At 35.6% G+C, this 18,982-nt stretch overlaps 1 protein-coding gene across 1 annotated transcript in view; it reads right to left on the bottom strand.

Annotated features, from left to right (window-relative positions):
* Positions 1 to 18,982, bottom strand: part of EYS (eyes shut homolog) — a 1,264,258-nt gene that overhangs the window by 507,081 nt on the left and 738,195 nt on the right. Inside the window, 2 exon segments of the mRNA XM_036318417.1 lie at positions 12,264 to 12,355; positions 15,621 to 15,811. Coding sequence (XP_036174310.1) covers positions 12,264 to 12,355; positions 15,621 to 15,811 — 283 coding nt within the window.

Genomic DNA, 18,982 nt, shown 5'->3' with positions numbered 1-18,982 from the left:
GACACAATATTCCTGTTAGAAGAACAGTAAAATTAAAGGCCATAAAGTAGAAAAGCTTTTTAGAGAGTTCCAGGAGTAATAGGATGTCAAAGTGAATGGAACCTTGGCAGAGGAGGAAGGCCAGTTTTAGCTAAGGTAGAAGAAAATGCAGGAGCCCAATAGTGCACGGCCTTGTTAACAATGACAAGAAGAGTAAGGGTAAGCCACTGAAAATCCTTCAGGTAAGTGATTTGAGGCAATACACTTTAACTCACCCTGGCCAAAGAAGCAGTCAATGAAGAACTGCTATAAAAATGATGGAGACTTGGACAGGACAGTTTCAGAGGAGAAAAATGAGCAGTTATAAGGTGACATTTTGCAGTAGAAGTACCTCATGCTAACCAATTGTACCATGTGATACATACATACAATGGAATACTACTCAGCCATAAAAAAAGATGAGCCCTAGTCGGTTTGGCTCAATGGATTGAGCATAGGCCTGCGGACTTGATTCCAGTCAAGAGCACATGCCTGGGTTGCAGGCTCTATCCCCAATGGAGGACATGCAGGAGGCATCCAATCAATGATTCTCTCTCCTCAATGATGTTTATTTCTCTCTCTCATTCTCTCTCTTCCTCTCCAAAATCAATAAAAATACATTAAAAAATAAAAAGATGAAATACTGCCATTTACAACAAAATGGATAGATATTGATAATATCATCCTAAGAAAAATAAGTCAGACAGAAAAAGTTAAGAACCATATGATTTCACTCATATCCTATATAATAAAAGCCTAATATTTTAAGTGTCTGGTCGACTAGTCGGCCATTCAACCGAACAAAGCCTAATATGCTAATGATATGCCAAGGCCGCTCAACCACTCGCTATGATGTGCACTGACAATCAGGGGGCAGACAGTCGACCAGTCGGCCAGTAGCTATGATGTGCACTGACCACCAGGGGGCAGATGCTCCAACCAGCAGGTTAGCTTGCTGATCAGCAATGAGCTGATCAGCAATGAGCGAGATGGGCCATACACACCCTGGAGACCTCCCACGGTCTCTCTCCGGCTGGCAAACCTTCTGTGTCCCTCCCCGCCCCCAATCGTGCACCGGTGAGGTCCCTCATCTGTGCTCTCTCACAATCTGGGACTCTTCAGGTGATGTCGGAAGGCCAGTTTCAGCCTGATTCCACAGGCCACGCCAAGGGACCCCACTGGCGGGCTCTAACCTATATAATAAAAGCCTAAGCAACCATTATGGTGGAATGACTGGTTACTATGATGTGCACTGACCACCAGGGGGCAGATGCTTAATGCAGGAGCTTCCCCCTGATGGTCAGTGCACTCCCACAGGGGAAGCGCTACTCAGCCAGAAGCTGAGCTCACGGCTGGTGAGGGCAGCTGCCATGTGGGGAGCCTCTCTCAACTCCATGGCAGCAGGCTGTGATGAGAGTGAGTGGCGCCTGGCCCTGATTAGGGCTCCTCCCTGGCTGCCTGCCATTTGGCACACTGCTACATTCCCTGAGGGTTTCCAAACTGCAAGAGGGCGCAGGTTGAACTGAGGGAACTGCCCCACCCGAAGTGCACAAATTTCATGCACTGGGCCTCCAGTGTGTAACATAAAACTGAAAGCAACAAATGAACAAACAAGACAAACAAACAAAAACTCATAGACACAGACAACAGGGATGGATACCACGGGGAAGTGGATAGGGGTGTACTAAAGGATAAAGGAGGTCAAATGTATGGTGACAGCAGAAGGTTTGACTTTGGGTGGTGGGAACACAATCCAATATACAGATAATGAATCATAGAGTTGTATACTTGAAACCTATAGAATGTTATTAAGCAATGTTACCCTAATAAATTTAATTTAAAAAATGAATTATTTTTATGCTAAGTGAAATAAGTCAGTAAGCGAAAGACAAAAGCACTTTCTTTTATATGTAGAATCTAATGAACAAAATAAACTGTGGGCAGAGCTCAAGAGATTTATCTCAGTGCTGCGGCCGAAGCAACGCTGTGAGCACACTCCAGCGAACAGGCTTCCTTGGCACACCAGGAAGTGGCAACACCCACCTGACAAATCTCCAAGAGCCACCTACTCTTAGCCCCGACCCTCACGCCCATTGGATAACATAGCAAGCGTGTCCCTATTGCATTGGCTGCTTACCCCTTTATATACGGCTGTACTTCCCCAATAAACTTAGATCTGTGTCTCTGAACCTGGTCTCTGGAGTCGTGCATGCAGACGCCCCAGCGCGTTGGGCTCCGTCATCCTTACCCCCGGAGGACCCCCTGTTCCAATAAACTAACAAACAAAATAGAAACAGAATCATAAATAAAGAGAATCGACTGATCACAGAGAGAGCGGAGGAAAGTTGGTGGGCTGGGTGAAAGAGATGAGGGGCTTAAGCAAACACACACACGGAATTCAGACACAAACAACAGTATTGTGATTACTAGAGGGAAAGGGGTGGGGTCAAGTAGAATTGGGATTAAGGGGTGATAAATGGTGATGGAAGGAGACTTGACTTGGGGTGGTTAACACACAATACAATATACAGCTGGTATATTATAGAATTGTACAACTGAAACCTATATAATTTTATTAACCAATGTCATCCCAATAAATTCAATTAAAAACAATGACATTTTGGAAAGGAATTTTTGATAGGACTTGGAGATAAAGAATATAGTGATAACAGGAGTAAAAAATTACTCTCAGTGCATTGGTAGATGGCAGTTGTTTGCTGAGACAGGAAAGACCATTGGGAGATGTATGTGGGGAGGTGTACAGAGATATGAGGTCAGTTGGTAGGGATGGGAAACCAGGAATTTTATTTTGGAGATGCTATGTTTAGAATACAAATGAGTCTTTCAAGTGAAGATATCTGAAAATATGATATTTGAATATATGAGTTTGGAATTCAGAAGAAAGTTCAAAGGTGGAACAGCTCTAAGAATAGAAAGAAAAACTGGTCACTGAGACAGGAGGAATGCCAGAAATTTACTTTTCTCAAAGCAGAAAGAAAAATGACTAAAAAAGATAGAGTGCTTTCCCTGAAATGCTTATTACAATGAAGACAGAAAAATGTCTATTGACTTTCTCAACTTGAAGGTCACAGAGGTGACCACCATCTTGCTCTGCATGAATAGTACCTGTTTACACTGCTTATCTTGATGTAATAATTAACAGCACCATTTTTCACTCTAAAAAGATTTTTAGTTTGCATGGCAAAACTCCCTAGGTACAGCTGTATCAACAAAAGCTGTGTTGGTTGTGAGCCAATGGAAGCCAGATTATATTGGGTTGAAGAATAAATAGCAGGTAACAAAATTGAAATCCCCACATGTAGGAAACTTTTGAGATGTTCAGCTGTGAAGAGGAGCAGAATAAAAGTAATAGATAATCTAGAAGGATGTTGTGTTGCAGCAGGGGTATTCAAAGCCTGCTTTTATTTTTCAGGGAATGATCCAGCAGAGAGAGAAAGATGGATAATGCAAGGTGAAGGAGATAAGGGTACAAATGGAAGAGTAGGCCATGGACAGAAGTAGGCCAGCTCTTTAAGTAGCAAGAGGGATTACCCTATCTCTATTGAATCCTTCCCTTCTTTCTTAGGTAATTCTCGCATAAATTTTCCTTATTTCCCTATAAGCAACTTACCATGCCATGGCTGTCCACACTTATCAAATGGAAGTCTACAGCTCTTTGGGATTTCCAGGACTTAGTTATTTAGTCTTTCTTGTACCTTAAATTTAGTCCAATTCATTAGCATAGTGTTTCTTCACAGAAGCGTGATAATTAGTCATTAATGATTTGTTCTCATAGAAATAAACACCTTGGACAGGATTATTGAGGAATTAACATTTCAATGGTTCCTAGAATTTTTCTGCTACTGAATCTATGGATGCAGCCTTAATGCATTCATTTCTAATGACATGTGGTGATCAATGAGGCTTTAACAATTAAAGCAAATTACAAGGTCATACAGAGAGTAAGCCAAAGCTGCAGATAACTGACACATTTAGAGAATGTTGACTTGGGGAGCGATTCATGTGTACAATCTAAATTATATACGGACCACATGGTGCCATGTGGGCTCTAGCAAATGAACTGTGAAGACCCTTTTGGAGGGGCACCATACTTCTAATTAGAATGCTTTGAAACTTAACTTTTCTATTGTTATATTCATTTAAAGTGAAGTATGTTATCTTTAATATATTCTGGTTATAAAAAAAGACCATTCTAGGAAAAGCTATTTGCTTATCTTTTCTGAAAAAGTTTGATGTCAACAGACAGCTCTTACATATTTTAAAACTGATAATGCACAATTAAAAAAGCAAATATATATGTATGTACCACATTTTCTTTCAAAAATATGGTGATGGATGATGATTTGACTTTGGGTGTTGGGCACACAATGCAGTGTACAGATCATGTATCATGGACAGGTATGCTTGCAATCTATATAATATTATTAATGAATGTCACCCCAATAAATTTAGTTAACTAAAACATAAAAATAAAAAAGAAAGCAAATACAGTCTTGGCTTTTGATTCTGACTTCATTCCAATGAACATACAATGAGAATCCACATTAAAGCAATGCATCAGTTATGCTCTGAAACGCCTTTCCACAAAATCACTTTCCATTAATAAAAGAAATGACACTAAATGAAATGGCATTTTCAACTTATGAAAAATTTTCAAAAATGTTTATGAGAGAAATTGAATTGTGTTAATTTTCAGAAATGATAATGATGATTATTTTAAATGTTTCTCAAAAGTGAGCTGACATTTACGGATTCAGTAAGTTAATCACTCTGTGGTGGTCTACTTAAGAAAAAGGATGCTATAAAGATTTAAATTTGGAATGCCATGTATCTAGCATTTAAAAATGCATTCATTTCTAATGACATGTGGTTCCCAAATGAAACTTAGTATTTCAATTTCATGAGAATTAAAATTTACCATTCAACACTTGTCTACAATATTGCAAGTTTCTCTAACTAAAATAACACTAATTTTGCTTACTTTTATTTATTCATTTTAAAAATATTTTTGTTGGAAGTATTACATATATCCCCTCCTTTCCCCCATTTGACCTCTTCTAGCCTGCCCCCACCCCCTGTCCCAGGCCTTCACCACCCTATTGTCTATGTTCACGGGTTATGCTTACTTTTACATACACACTTAAATATTTAAAAGAAAACGTTTGCAGAACTGTGATTGGAATAACTTTGTGTCTTCTATTTTACAAGACCTTTCTTTATTCTCTGTTTTCTTATATACAGTATTAAAATGATGAACTATCCACTTTCAGTTTGCTTTCAGTATGTTTACATTAGCAGGGAAGACATAGTTCACCTCTTGTAAAGTTAAGAGAAAAATGAGGCAAATCAGAAAGATAGGCTATGAGTCAAGTTGTATATTAAGCAGCAGAAAGATTCAAGTAATCAGATTTTTAACTCTAAGTCATTTATGCCAGAGTTCTCTCTTATCAGGGGAAAGCATAAAACAGCATTTAGAGCAAGGCAGAGTTCAGGTCAAATTAAAGAACATGGGTAATCAATGGTTACCTGTTGAAATCTATTTTTATGTTGTGCTAGCCTTTGTTTCCACAGAAGTTGAGCCGCTAAAGAACATATATTTGGATGGCTCAGTAGCTGTCACTGAGTTGTTAAGATTCATTCATCAATTCTTACTACCAGCAAGTATTTGAAACAATTAAACCAACTCTATGATCTCATCTATTTCTAGACTATAACTATATATGTATGTATCTATCTATATTTCTATCTATCATCTATCTATCTATCTATCTATCTATCTATCTATCTATCTATCTATCTATCTATCTATGGGATGAGAAGGACTAATACTTTTGTCTTTTCTGCATTTTGTTTTTAGATCCTGGATATATGCTAAAATACCTGGATGAGATAGCTTCCCCATAAATGGACATGCACACAGCTGCTGAATGCTGTTTGTGGTGATGTCTGAACCTTTTGCTGATATCACCTAAGGTATTCCCAAACACTAAAAGTTCAGCTGACTTCCAGGCTGAGTACCAGCTGTAGAGTTTTAGTCTTAATTTCAATAGAGTAATGATTAATGTCATGTTTGAGGGAAAAACATGCAAAATTCTGATGTGTAATGGCCATATTAAGTACAACTAAAGCTAGTTCTATGTTCCTTTGCTTTGACTAACAGTATGAACATTAGCAGTAACTTTCTCTGAGATTAATTTCAGTAATTTTGTAATAGGTAATGTTTACTCATGTTCAAGTAAAATAATGGAAAATATCCAACTTTTAAATGAATAATTATTTTAACTTGTGTTTTAAAATAGTTTCTAAAAGGTAACTGGTAATCAATTTATTGGAGTATTTGAATAAATTGAATTTAAATTCTAATCGTAAAACGCTTAATTACTAAGTGAATTCAATGACCTATGTAAATTACATTTTAGAAGTCTATTTTCCAAACTTAAATGACAAAATTTCACTCCTATTCACTGTTTTGTGTTGATTGAATATATACTATTGGGAGAACAGTAAAAAAAAAAAAAAAAAAAAATAGGTTGCCCTAACCGGTTTTGCTCAGTGGATAGAGCATCGACCTGCGGACTCAAGGGTCCCAGGTTCGATTCCAGTCAAGGGCATGTACCTTGGTTGCGGGCACATCCCCAGTAGGGGGTGTGCAGGAGGCAGCTGATTGATGTTTCTCTCTCATTGATGTTTCTAACTCTCTATCCCTCTCCCTTCCTCTCTGTAAAAAAATCAATAAAATATACTTAAAAGATAGGTTTATGTAAGAGGGATATTTTGCTTTTTCTATAAATATCATTTTATAGCCAAAACCAATTGTTCATTCTTTATTTTGTTCAAGTTGAAGTAAAATCATTATTCCATTGGCATGTTTTTCTTGACACTACTGACAGTTGTTAATAAAAAGATTAATGCAATAATGTGCACATTTCATTAGAGAAAAGAAACCTTTATTTTTTTTAGAAAGTGGTTAACTGGTTTCTTTCTTTCCTTTTACACTTCACTGATTTTCCTGCACTCTGAGCCAAGCAGTCCTGCTCTGCTTGACACATATCAAGTCCTCAGCTTTATTATTAACATCTTCAAAAGAAGTGCAGAACTTTGATGCTTACTGCTGTAACAATATTCTAATGGTCCCTGTTCATATGTGCTTATGAACAGGGACCATTAGATAACTTATATATAAAACAATTTCTTTGTGTGGATATGTGTGCATATCTAAAATAAAATATATATAATTTTCCTTTCAGACTGCTCTGTGTTTTAAATATATAATTTGCTGCATTTTAATATTTTCTACCACTCAAAGAGATAAAAAGTTTACGGTTTACAGTGTGAAGATGAAATTATTTATCATTCTTCAGCATTGTGCACCATACTTTAAGTAATACAGTTATCTGTTTTATAATTTAAGTCATAGAAAGACAAATAAAATGAAGAAATTATTTACACCATGTAATCTGATATTGCATGAATTTTTGAGCAAGTTATAAATACTTAAGTAAATATTATATATATTAATTTCTATTTTCTTCTTAGAAGGAGTTCAATAACCCACTCAGAGCCAAGATTAAAATACCTATAAGTACTGTGGTTTAAATTAAACTGCTAAGTGTTATAAACTTTTTACTGATTATTTTTGTCTTTATCTCCAAAGGCAGACATTTATCTTATTTTCTCTTGTAGAAATAGTTATCTTGTCTATTCCACATTGTTTTAGCTGATCTCTCTTCTTCCTAGGTGCAAAGCTAAAAACACTTTCTCAGCCTCCTTTGCCATTAGGTGTGTGCACATGATTGAGTTCTGGCCAACAGAATGCCATGAGAAGTGAGTTGGGCCACTTTCATTCTACCCCACTGAACCATCCACTCATTTTCTGCCATACTGACTAGAGGACACTCATGTTTTCAGCCCCCAACACATGGAACATTTAATCTAACATAACTTAAATAAGGTTAAATAAATATGAACTCTTTACAAAGATATGGCCAGAGGGTAGGAAAGCCACACGGGATAGTGTAATATTCTAGGACCACAAGATAGTTACTCAGATGCCATTTTTACATCTAGGCTTCTAGGGAGAAAAAAGTTATCAGAACTTGGGAGAGAGGGCCATTGGCCAAGAGCCTAGACATTCCCTAGAGCAGCCGTGGGCAAACTCCGGCCCGCAGGCCGGATCCGGCCCGTTTGAAATGAATAAAACAAACAAAAAAAAAGAGACCGTACCCTTTTATGTAATGATGTTTACTTTGAATTTATATTAGTCCACACAAACACTCCATCCATGCTTTTGTTCCGGCCCTCCGGTCCAGTTTAAGAACCCATGGTGGCCCTCGAGTCAAAAAGTTTGCCCACCCCTGCCCTAGAGGGACTGAGTCAGCCTCTGGGATACCAGACAAGGCCAAGAGAACACCATTTGCTTATCATTTGTCAAAATCTTGACATCATTTGCTTCACCCTTGAAGTTCCTGCTAGTGTTCCCCAGTGACTGAACCCCACTGGAAGCCAGAGGACAAGGGAACTTGTATTATTTTTCTAGGACTGCCTCAACAACATCCCACATATTGGGCAGCTTAAGTAAATAAAATTTATTGCCTGACTCACAATTTCGCAAGATAGAAATTCAAGATCAAGGTGTTGGCAGAACTGGTTCCTTCTGAGGAGCGTGAGGGAAGGATCTGTTCCAGGTCTCTCTCCGTGGCTTACAGATGGCCACCTTCTTCTTGTGTCTTTACGTTGTCTTCCCTCTGTGTGTGGCTTTCTTTGTGTCTTCATTTCCCCTTTACATAAGGATATTGGCCATATTGGGTTAGGACCCACACCAATAACCTCTGTTTAACTTGATTACTTCTTTAAAGACTCTCATCTCAAAATAGGTAAGGTCTCATTCTGAGATAGTGAAAGTTAGAATTTCAAAACAGAGCCCACTAATGTAATCAAAACACGTTAATGTCAAGGGACTAAGGCAGAGAGGAAGACACTGTGGCGTGGATCTCAGAGGTGCAGAAATTTAGAGTCTATTATATACCGTAGCTTAGCATACCCTGTTAAGAAAAGTGAATACTCATTTGATCCTGATATCTGTATTCCTACTTAAAAATTCTCCAGTAGGTCAATATTGCATATAATGTAGTTCATAGTTCTTAATGTGGCACTCATTGTCCAATATTAACTGACTATCTTTGTACTTCCAATCTTTTCCTCACTCTTTCCTACCTCAATGCTTTCAAATATACATTATTTTCTTCTTCTTCTCCTTTGATATTATTACTGACTTAAGAAACATCCTCCTATCATCATTTAACAGAAATAATTGTATTCATCTATATCACTTGAGAGAATGTGTGGGTTTCATTGTTACAGGTCAGTCGTCTTAAATCTAATTTACTGGTCACATAAACACTATCCTCTTTAAAAACTCACCATAATTTATTACACATCTACAAAATTATACATAAACAGTAATTGATAAATGGTTTTCTCAAGGGTAACTGAAGATGTTTCTCATTTGTCCTAGTTTATTTGCTTCTGTACAGATCTTAGTTCAGGAACTGCCTACCCCCAAACAAAGGGCCAAACCAAAAAAATCACCATGAGACAGCTCTAAGAGAATGGATGGTGTTTATGCAATTTACTTACAAATCAGGACGTAGACCATGGAGCTTAAGATTAAGGAAGTGAAGGGACTTTTTAAATGCATGGATGCATTTTTAATGGTAAGCACTTAAAAAAAACTTTAAAGTCCCATATTTGAGGAGGTGGAAAGAACCTAATTTATTTCTATCTTTGTTCTCTTCAAGAACACAGGTAGATGTTAATTAGGACTTAAAATATAATCTATATAATAAAAGGGTAATATGATAATTAGACTGGACATCTTCTGGATGTCCTTCTGGACAAAGCCACGGTGGCAGTGGCTGAGGCAGAGGTGGTTAGGGGCGATCAGACTGGCAGGGGAGGGCAATTAGGGGCGATCAGGACAGCAGAGGAGGGCAGTTAGGGGCGATCAGGCCAGTAGGGGAGGGCAGTTGGGGTCGATCAGGCTGGCAGGCTAACAAGAAAGATGTCTACTTTCTCCTAGTCTCAGCTTCCAAATATGCAAAATGAGTGTTTTGGACTGAATTATGTCTCCCCAGAATTCATATGTTGAAGTCCAAACCCTCAGTACTTCAGAATGTGGCTGTGTTTGAAGACAGAGCCTTCAAAGGAATAATAAGTAAAATGTGGTCATTAGGTGAACACTTATCCAACATGACGGATATCCTTATAAGAAGAAAATAGGACACAAATACACATTGAGTAATATTATGTGAACACACAGAGAGAGCACAGTCATCTACAAACCAAGGAGAGAGGCCTCGGAAAAAAACAACCCTGCCAATACCTTCATCTTGGACTAAATTTCTGTTGGTTAAGCCACATAGTCTGTGGTAGGTTGTGAAGCAGCCCAGCCTAATCAACACAATGGGCATTAGGGCATTATGAGTTTCCTGATGATTACATACAGTTATGTGTTTGTAAAGCATCTGGCACATGGTGGTTAATTAATGTTCTTGCTGCTGTTAGTTTTGTTTAGTGGGCAGGTAATTTATAATCCTTGTATTTATCTTATCTTGAACATACAGAGGCTCTTTCAGGATAGAAAATGAGAAATCAAATTATATTTTCTATAATTGGTTAGAAGGCACATGACTTAAAAGTTATTCATAGGTTTTGGAGTAAAAGTAGCCGAACTGTGCTGTTTTCTATGTTATTTTCAGCATTTAATCTCGTTATCTTTAGTTTTGCATCGGGGAATTTGGTTAGTAATTAAATTTGCTTTTTGAAACAAAAAATTCATATATGTAATATAATTACTAATGGACACAAAGTTGGTGTATAATAAACTGTAACTATAATTGCTCTGTCCTCATTTATTTTTTAAACCTTTTCCAACACACCCCAGGCCAGACAGCTTCTTCTGGTGCATCCGTCTGCCTCTCCCATCACCTCTCATTTGTCTTTCAGTTTCCTGGAGGAGCCAAAATATCTTTTGTGACATGATTCCTACTGCTGCCCCAGTGCTCATACACCTTGTTCCCCCAGGACAGTGGCAGTGTCTGAGCTGAGAAATTATTATCTAGGCAGATAGCGTTTCCCATAGTGCATTGCCCCCGACAATAGTTACTTGTGAAGTGAAAATGCTAAGCAAATAAGTGTTAAGGGTTCTGTGTCCATGTCTTGAGTTAAGCAAAGCATGTCAGATTTTGGTAAACAGGATTACAGAGATCTTAAAATGCTCATGCACATTATCATTCGTCAGGAGAGGTATATGTCAAGTAGCCTTTCCTCAATTTTGTTGATAATAAACTGTTTGTGGATTTTTTTGTCAATTTTCTTAAGAATCTGTACTTTAGACAACAAGATTTAGGTAGTTCTGGTCTAAGGAGGGTAAAATGTCCTTAGAACCTTTTCTTTAACTTCTTTCCCCAGTTTTCATTTTGGCCTCTTTACTTTCTTCTTTATTGGTGTTAAGTAGATAATAACTTTTATTATACAATAATATATTGTCATAACCAAATAATTTACTTCAATCTACATATTAGATAAGGATGGAGGTGTTTTAAAGCATCACTTAAAGGTGGAAGAGGCAAAACACATAACAAAAAGACACTAAATCTATATTAAAATTTAAACCTTACTAAAAATTGAAGAAGGCAAATTAAGGGCAAATGTCACTTTCACTTATCAGATTGGCAGAGTGATACCTGATGTTTGTGAGGGTTTTTGAATAAAGTCACCTTCAAACACAGCTTTTGGGAATATAATAATATGTTAATTTTTCTATTTTGACTATTGTATAATGGATCATTTTAATTGTCTTCTTTATGGTTTTTCTGGGTGTTCCGAATTTTCTAATGTTAAATATATTTAATTTTGATATAAAAAAATACCAGTTTTTTTTTTTCATGACTCCTGTAAGCAGAAAATAATATGAGGCTTTTATGGCTTTGTTATAATCTTCTTATGTAAGTTTGTTGATAATGTAATCCTTATAACATTCTTTCCCCAGCACTATTCTAAGGGCACATAGAAAAGGCAGAATGGGTTGATAAACATTAATTCACATACAAGTGTCTGTGAATACTAATCAGGATAATTTCTACTTTCAAATGGCAAGAACAATACCCAGAGGAAGTCTTTGCTACTTAAAAGATTAAGTGGGAAAGAAAATAAGTATATCTTACCTGATTAGCAGTGAATACCTTTGTCCATCATCTACTTTAACAGTAGTGTTAATGCTTTGCAATTTTGCTTCACCAGCACAGAAAAAGTGGTGCTATGGGGAAAAAAAGGTTTTCCTCAGTTTTTCTGTGTGAAACTAACATCCTATAGTTGCATTAGACGTTACAATTCATCAATAATTCTTCTTATTGTGTTAGTGAGACAAGAAGTCTGAAACTAAAGAGAAGTGACAGCTCAAAGTTATACGCCTAATAAGGGCTAGGATTAAGATACATAAATGTATAAATATTACATACATATATACACCATACACGTGCACACACACACACACACACACACACACACACACACACACTTCTGGTTTCTTTTCCAGCATTGAGCTGAGAAAGACTGCTTCTTCTGTCAGCAGGGAACAGGTATTGGCAATTTTCCTTCAATGTATAAGACCAGTGAATACATTCTAGAGGGTAATGTTAACGTAACAGGAAGGGAACCTTAAAGATTATGAAAGTTAACCATACACTCTAAATTTTCCAAAGCTTGAGGATACCTATGGCCATTTGTAGAATTATTGCTAATTGGGCCAATTGAGTTATAGTTTAAAAGGGGCAAATTATGTCTATAACTGGGATGTTTGACCAGACATCCTGGGAATCTCAGGAGTGGGCTGCACTTCCTATTTATCCTCTTAACAGCATGTGCCTGGATGTATACCAGTTATATTGTGGCTATTCTTTCCCAGAAAAAGGCTTTATAGTCTTCATCATTTCTACAGGATATCTGTAATCCACATATAAGTTAAAGAAAAACAGTTGCATAGTGTTTTATAACCCCTATGCATCCAGCTATATTAAACTGATATATTTAAATATTCCCAAATGTAGCCCAAAAGGAAATAGAATGTTATGTATTTTATTTTTTAATGATATTTGGGCATTGCAAAAAGTTTCTTTCCTTTATAATATTATCTGCTCCAAGTTCACTTTAATAAATACTATAAAGTGTATTGAGATTTTCAAAAATAAATACACCTCCATGCACTTTGCAGGAAAATAAGTTAATATTTGGCTATATATTTTTCTCAAGCCATGTGAAACTAAGTAAAACTCAGTGTTTATTTACGAAATTTTTACCTTGTGACCAGTAGACAACCAAAGTTACTAAAGAATACATTTAATACTTTTGACACCACAGAGGATAATTTATCTGTTTCTTATGTATAACACTTAGAAATCTATGTTGTTGGTTAAGATAGTTTTTTTAAGCTTAAATAATAACGTACTAACCAACAATACTTAAAAAATATTTTTCAGGTACTACTAAGATAGTAATTTCTATTATCTTCAGGGATGTCAAAGTTAAACATACATAAAATATTTAATGGACAATTTATTAATTTTACTTACATTTTCTCTTATCATAAATGGCTCATTTATAATTGTATAGGAAACAGATTTGCTGCTATTGACTGATGACCCTGTTATCATGGATTTTAAAGCACTTTACAAGCATCAACTGATTGTTTCCTTACAAAACAAAAGTAAAACCAAACAAAAATATACGAATTAGGAATTATCCTTTTATTATTTCTACCAAACAGAGGTGGAAATAGGTGATTTGCCCTCAGCCAGGGAGACACTGTAATCTGTGACACAGCTAATAAGTTGAGGGGCTGATATTTGAGTCCCTACTGTAGATGTATCTACTTACCTCCTTTTTATAGGAAAGAAACAATAAAATGTTTTTACAAATTAAGTTTGATAAAACTTTAAAGCTTAAATTTCCTAAAATTTATTTGATTAACAATTCTCCATGTGTAGAATTTGAATAGGTCTTAAATTATGATCATTGTAAAAGTTTAACCACAAATATGAGTTTTGTCAAAATTGTAATGTAAATATATTCCCCATATGATTATACCTTTAAAGTAGATGAGGAAATTGGAGGATAGTCTGGCAAATCATAGGGGGACAAGGAAGATTTTAAAATCATAAAGATAGAATAATAATGAAATTTCCTTCAAATCATTACAAGGAAACAGTGATGTGAGTGGAAAGAACATGGATTTTGTATTGACACAACAGAGTAAAACTTATTGATCTATCATCTTTAAAAAAGATTGAAGAGCATGTGTAATAACACCAAACTCTCTGAGAGCCTTAGTTTGTCCACAGGAACCTTGTGACACATTTGATTAACATGCCACAAGCATTCTTCTACGTGTTTCTATGCCTCACTTATTTGTTCACTGTATTGCGTTTGCTTCACGATATTTATTTACTTACTAATTTAAACCTCACAACGACTTGTATTAACCTCATTTGTAAATTTAAGTGAGTAAATTGAGACAGAAGGCCCTGAAGTGTCTTGCAGGTCTCAAAGCTCTTAAGGGGCAGAGCTGGGATTCAAACTCCAGACAGTCTAGCTCCAGAGTCCATGTTCTTAATAAACCCTCTTATGATGGAGCCTGACACATAATTGCAATTCAATAAACAATAGTCATTATTGTTACAGACATGTCAATATATATCATTTCTTTGTCATAAAAACTAAAGGAAAGAAATTCTACACCTCTCTTTACCTATTACATTTTACAATTCTTAAATGTCTTGGCTCGACCTATCATGAAGTTATTTTTATCCACTGGAAAGTGAAAGAAGTTTCCTAATCCATTATTTCATAAAATATTTTCACCCGCAGCTCCAACAAGTCTCTGGACATTCCTTGTAATGTCTGTGATTGGAGGTGTCCACAGCGGCGAGAGGAACTAGTTGAGCTGTACACTCAGTTCTGGCAGCTGAGTTAGCAGCAGAAAATGTGCTGAGAAAACATTCTGAACATGACCGACGCTCAATATTATGTTTGCTTTATAATTGCTTACATTTTGTCTCTGTATTTTTTTCTGATCATTATAAGACTAAAGGAAATTTCTGGTTTTAATTAAGAAAAAATGCTGTAGACCAGGGATCAGCAAACTGTATCTCAGAGGGTCAGACTGATGTTTGATGACTTATTCTAGGATCTTCTTCATTACATATTTTCTTGCTCTGGTTCCATTGTTATTATTATTTGTAATAAACTGGAAGCAACAGAAGGAGAACAATATGTGTTTTATTTACCATTGAATCTTTAGTACCTAGCAAAGTAAATAACAGATAAATGTTCAATGAATGATTGAAAAAATAAATGAATACAAACATTGCTACTACTAATCTTTTTTATCTGTTTAATTTCTATGATCTGATACCATTTATTTATATATCTATATAAGTATACTACTTCAGAAAGATGAGCATTTAAGGAAAAATTACAATAAATTCCTAAAATTTACTTTAAATTCAATAAATTTAATGGCTTACCTGCAAAGTACCATTTTCAATAAATAATTGAATAAAAAATCCATTTACTAAATTTGAGTCTTGCTTGATGTAGAGCGGAAGTCCATAGGAGCTGAAGGTCTGAAATTCTAGGGAAATATTATTTTGTGGATTTAAAAATATATTCTGAAATTCTAGAAAGGAATCTCCATAATAACAAATACAACTGAAACCTGTAGAATCAGGAAAAAAAAAAAGTAATTTAGGTTGGGATAGAATGCTCAATAGTTGGGTGTCACATTACTAACATTGGCATAAGGTTTTCTGAAATGGCTCATATCTGACTCTTTCCTGCCTATTGCAAGTGTGAGCACCTATTTCCTTTGCCTTAGTCACAGTGGTTTGTCATATTTCTATGTATTGGGGGCTTCATAATCAAATCGCAGTGGAAGGCAGGGTTGTCCAGATGATTAATCTATAACTGTGCTTTTACTTAGATTTTATGTTATAGGTCAACAGACACAGGAATATTTCTAAAAGTGTCACTCACTGCATCTATAAGATGTTGGTACAAAATTATGTTTTATGTCATTTGTAAATTTTATTGGGTTGCTGTTGAGCACTGATAGACATTATTGGAAGTAAAGGAATTGTCACCCTTTTGTAACAACATTATATTATCTGAGCTTCTTTAAAAGAAAATTCTCTCTCATTCTCTTTCTTTTTTTGTTTACCTTCTAAAAGATTATATTTTAATTAGCCTTAATCTTTCAAGTAAAATATGGAGATATTTTGAGCAAAATACTTTGACAATTAATTTCTTAACTTTATAAATATATGATTAAATGAAACATAGCTTATTTCTCTGAATAAGGTGTTAATTATTTTATATTATTAAAAGTTACTTTTCTTTGATGAACACATAATTAATTAATCACTGTTGGTTGATATATCTATAACAATGGATTTGAGTATCTCTTTTCATTCACTTTCTCCCTTCTGCTCCTCCTGTGACACACGCTCACGCACACCAACTCTCTGTCCTTAAAAACTTCCGAAGTGTTTATTCTTTTACAACTAATAGAAGAGATAATTCATGAAACCATTTTAGTTTGCTGATCATGAAGGTTAGATATTTTTGAAATATTTACTTTAAAACTTCTGTAGATTTTATATTTTATAAGGAGTGTTTTTCTTATTATAAATTTTCAATAAAGCTAAATTTCCAAACTTGTAAAAAATCTCTAAGAAAATAATTAGCTAAGCCTCAAAGCTATTTTTCCTTTTAACCAGAAATAAAAAGGCTCAAAATACTGCCAGAAAACGACAATAAAGCAGATGTATATATACAGGATATATATATCCTTCCTCTTTGTTGATTTCAGGGAGGAAAAAAGAGGGAGAAAGAGAAAAACATCAATGATGAGAAAGAATCATTGATCAGCTGCTTCCTGCACACCCCACACTGGGGATTGAGCCCACAATCAGGGCATGTGCCCTTGACTGGAATCAAACCCAGGACCCTACAATTCACAGGCTGATGCTCTATCCACTGAACCAAACCACCTAGGATGGATGCATGTTTTTTTTTAATCAAGTACTTTATTAGAGAAGTAGGTCCAAAAATTGAAAATATTAACAATGTGCTTTTAATTCTGACATTCTAATTGTTTTAGTTGTTCTATCTATGATAGACAGATATTTCTTCCTTATAAAGTTTATTTTTTAAAGCAACACAACAGCTTTTATAAAAGAGACTTTAATTGGAAATCAGAGCCAGTCATTGAGACATTAGAATTTATATTCTTTTTCTTCTGCAGGCAGTAGTTCATTTTCTTGTAACTACTCAAAAATACGCTATAGAATCAAATAATGTTAAAGCTGGAACACATTTTGGGAGTATCTTACCTGATATTAATCTGATAAAACTACTGCAAAGATTTTTGACCTGTAAATAATCCTCTTCTTGTAAAGTTTTAATGCTGATGTTAAAGGCATGGTGCAATAGAATTTCACATAACATTAAATAATATGAAAAGTTTTTAGACATTTATTTGAGTAAATTGGGAATGAAGTCAAATATCCATTTGACTTAAAGTTCAAAATGTGAAAGAAGCCTGGCTGGAGTGGTTCAGTGGTTGAGTGCCCACCCATAAACCTGGAGGTAATGGTTCGATTCCCAGTCAGGACATATGCCTGGGTTGTGGAATCCATCCCCAATGTGGGGCCTGCAGAGGTAGCCAATCAATGAGTCTCTCTCATCATTGATATTTCTAGCTCTCTCTCCCTTTTCATTCCTCTCTGAAATCATAAAAATAAAAGAAATGTGAAAGAGAATAAAATATTTTCAGACAAAGACTAATATGACAACATGATTACATATACAACATTGGTGAAATAAACTACTATATATCTTTAAATGCTTTAGAAATATTTTGTTCAATCAACAATTATTAACTCAAAAAGCCTTTTAATTCATTATTTTTAACCTTATGCTGCAAGAATTTTCAAAACACACAATACCTAAGTATTTAGTCAGGGTCACTGTTTTACCTTAGCTTGTCAAAAAATGACAACAGCCAACACTACAATACCATCTAGTGTGAATGAATCAAAATTATACCTATTTATTTTGTCAGATTGGCAAAAATGTAATATATATTTTGGTGTGCTGCAGAATTTTAATAATTAGTTTATGTGTGCCATGAGATGAAAAGGTTTGAAAATCACTGGGCTAGTGTAAATTAATAATTCCATATATATTTCATTATCTAGAATCCTACATAATAAAAGATAAAAGCCTAATATGCAAATCAACTGAACGGTGGAACTATGATGTGCACTGGCCAACAGGGGGCAGATATTCAATGCAGGAGCTTCCCCCAGCCCCAAGGGTTTTCATTTTTCCAAATAGAAGAACCTTTATCTGAATTGCATGCCCTCATATTATAATTATTTCTTTGAATAAGTTTGTATGCTTTTGATACAAATAACCAGAAAGCCCAACTTTCAAATATCTTCAGCACTAAATAATTTAATGGCATAAGCAATAAGAAGTTCAAGAATAGGGTGGGCTTCCAAATGGATGTTTATGTATGCAAAAGGTCAGCTGGCTTTTCATAAAATACCTAACCTTCTTTGGTCTCTCCATTCTGCTATTCACAAAGTGAGCTTCAATCTGAGACTTGCTTTTTTCCTGATGTAATATAGTGGCCAGTGGTAGTTTAAGTGACATACTTCCTCATTCATGTCCAATCCTCAGTTTCCTATAGTTTCAAAAGAGGAAGGAAGAGCTTTCCCAATCACAGCATGAACCTCTCCTAACAGTTTACTGGCCCAAACGGGTCACCAATGAAGCCCTCCACTAAAGATGAGGATGGGGTCAATTCCCACTGCGACTGCAG

This window comes from Myotis myotis, unplaced genomic scaffold (genome assembly GCF_014108235.1).
Source record: "Myotis myotis isolate mMyoMyo1 unplaced genomic scaffold, mMyoMyo1.p scaffold_m19_p_7, whole genome shotgun sequence".
NCBI lineage: Eukaryota > Metazoa > Chordata > Mammalia > Chiroptera > Vespertilionidae > Myotis > Myotis myotis.
This window is presented reverse-complemented; position numbering and strand designations above follow the sequence as displayed.